Source organism: Haemorhous mexicanus, chromosome 11 (assembly GCF_027477595.1).
Source record: "Haemorhous mexicanus isolate bHaeMex1 chromosome 11, bHaeMex1.pri, whole genome shotgun sequence".
Lineage (NCBI taxonomy): Eukaryota > Metazoa > Chordata > Aves > Passeriformes > Fringillidae > Haemorhous > Haemorhous mexicanus.
Window position 1 is genome coordinate 20,545,776 of NC_082351.1, and position 2,883 is coordinate 20,548,658.

General features: G+C 52.0%; 1 protein-coding gene across 1 annotated transcript; it reads left to right on the plus strand.

Moving 5' to 3' along the window:
- The first annotated feature begins 299 nt into the window (after positions 1-299).
- GPR27 (G protein-coupled receptor 27) lies at positions 300-2,529 on the plus strand. The gene has a single exon (XM_059856820.1). The coding sequence runs from the start codon at positions 325-327 to the stop codon at positions 1,465-1,467; it is 1,143 nt and encodes a 380-aa protein (XP_059712803.1). The 5' UTR covers positions 300-324; the 3' UTR covers positions 1,468-2,529.
- Positions 2,530-2,883: the final 354 nt, after the last annotated feature.

Sequence of the window (2,883 nt, forward strand, 5' to 3'; positions counted from 1 at the left end):
CCGCTGCGCTCCGCGCCCCCCCCTCCCCCCCAGCGCATCCCCGATGCCCCCGGGGCGGCGGCGGCGGCGGGCGCGGAGCTAGCGCGGGCGCGGGAGCCGCATGGCCCGCGGGGAGCGCGGCGGCAGCGCCCCGCCTCGCCGGGGCGGCCGGGGCGGCGGCGGCAGCGCGGCGGCGGCTGCTGCGGGCATGGGGGCGCCGGGCGGCGCGGCCCTCGGCCCCGGCGCGCTGCCGCGGCGCTGAGCCCCGGGCCCTGAGCCCCCGGCCCTGCCCGCGCGGAGGAGGAGAGGAGGAGGAGGAGGAGGAGGAGGAGGAGGAAGGACCCGATGGCGAACAGCAGCGAGCTGGGGAGCAGCAGCAGCCCGCACCTGCCCAGCGCCGGCGGCCTGCTGAGCGCCTCCGGGCTGAAGCTCGCTACGCTGGGGCTGATCCTCTGCGTCAGCCTGGCCGGTAACGTGCTCTTCGCCTGGCTCATCCTCAAGGACCGGCACCTGCACCGCGCGCCCTACTACCTGCTGCTGGACCTCTGCCTGGCCGACGGGCTCCGCTCGCTCGCCTGCTTCCCCTTCGTCATGCTGTCGGTGCGCAGCGGGGCCGCCTGGCCCCACGGGCCCCTCAGCTGCAAGGTGCTGGCCTTCCTGGCCGTGCTCTTCTGCTTCCACGCCGCCTTCCTGCTCTTCTGCGTGGGGGTCACGCGCTACATGGCCATCGCCCACCACCGCTTCTACGCCAAGCGCATGACGGGCTGGACCTGCCTGGCTGTGGTGTGCATGGTGTGGACCCTCTCCATGGCCATGGCCTTTCCCCCCGTCTTTGACGTGGGCACCTACAAGTTCATCCGGGAGGAGGAACAGTGCATCTTCGAGCACCGCTACGTCAAGGCCAATGACACGCTGGGCTTCATGCTCATGCTGGCGGCCGTCATCGCCGCCACCCACCTGGTCTACATCAAGCTGCTCTTCTTCATCCACGGCCACCGCAAGATGAAGCCGGCCCAGCTGGTGCCGGCCATTAGCCAGAACTGGACTTTCCACGGGCCGGGAGCCACCGGCCAAGCGGCTGCGAACTGGACGGCTGGCTTTGGCAGGGGGCCCACGCCGCCCACCCTCGTGGGCATAAGGCAGGCCACCCACAGCCAGATCAAGAGGCTGCTGGTGCTGGAGGAGTTTAAGATGGAGAAAAGGCTCTGCAAGATGTTCTACATGATCACCTTGCTCTTCCTGCTGCTGTGGTCCCCCTACATTGTGGCCTGCTACCTGCGGGTCTTCATTAAGGCCAGCTCCATCCCCCAGGTGTACCTGACCACCTCCGTCTGGATGACGTTTGCCCAGGCAGGGGTCAACCCAATCCTCTGCTTCATCTTCAACAAGGAGCTCAGGGTCTGTCTCCGAGCCCACTTCCCATGCTGCCAAAGCATCCAGAGCACCCAGGGCACCATCCTTTGCGATCTCAAGAGCTTTGGGATGTAGGGGGACTTTTCTCTTTCTAAAAAAAAGAAAGATGGATATAAATTTCCATGTTTCTGCATATGAGCTCAAGAGAGTGTGACCTGTGGGGGACATACTAAACCACCACCCAGCACCCAAACCTTAGGCTGTAAGAAGCTATTTTATTTATTTTTCTATATTTTGCGTATGCTCTCTTCAGAACATAACAGGTTGCTGTCTATGGGAACAGGTACTTGAGCAGAACACCCCCAAACCTTAGGCAGTAAGAAGCTGTTTTTTTCTTTGTGATTGTGTGGTTTTTAAAAACTAAACAGGGCTCCGAGTTTCTGGTCTTGCTTCTAACGTTTCTAAACATGATTCCAACAGATACGGATTAAGGCCATGACATTTTTTTTTTTTGTTTCCCTATTCCTGTCTGTTTTGATAAAGGCTTAACAATTTTACTCATGTAATATTTGATAAGGGCCAAGACAATTTTATACTAAAGTTATTTTTGATGACCTCAAGAGGTGTTGTTTTATTATTATTTGATTTTAAGTGAAGAACATGAAGAGGACGTTCCTAATGTGGTCAGAAGTCAGTTTTGGTGGGAGCTGTTGGGTTCATTCATTCTCAAATGGTTTGAGTATTTGAAGCTGTTAGTTATAACTTTTGCTTGACATGCAAACAATGTAGAACTAATTTCAAATTTTCTTGTTGCACTATTAATTTGGTAATATTTCAGAACTATTTGTGAAACGTGATTTTAAAATACCAACTTTAAAAATAAGCAACTATAGCAGTTTTTAAAACCTAGATTGAAATTCATATTTTACTGCCTTTATAGGAAGTTATCTACAAACCTGGGTAATACTTGTACATTTTGACTGTTTTCTTTAATAAAATATTGAAAACCTTTACTGTATGTAATTGTTTCAGAATGGCAGCATTCTGCTTTGCTGACAAATAACTTGTGTATGTGGAAGGTTGTATGTCTTGTGTCTGAGTAGATTTCACAGCTAAGGTTATTATGGACAAGCACAATCCTTATTTGCTGTTAGATCTCAATTTAGGTGTTTATACCAATAAAAGTGACTAAAGCTATTTTTAAGAAGACTTAAATTCATGATGGGCAACAGGTTTAAATAGCACAGTTCTTTGTCTCTGCTGAAACCAAATTTCTGTTGTAGCTAATTGCTCCTCTGTTAATGACAGAAAAGAGTGTGTAATTGTGGATGGCTAATTTTAGTTGGCAAAGCAGTTTTTTAACGCTGTGGCTTGGTCAATACCCTACTCATTTATAAACTATATTCTTAATGGGAAGCTTACATTTATTAAGCATGGCATTTTAACCTGCTCTGTTCTACAAAAATGTCTCTGAAAGTATTTCAACCAGTAACCTGATGGCAGGATCCTGGCCCAACTTCTTAGCTCTCTCAGAGGAAGTCCCTGAGGTGC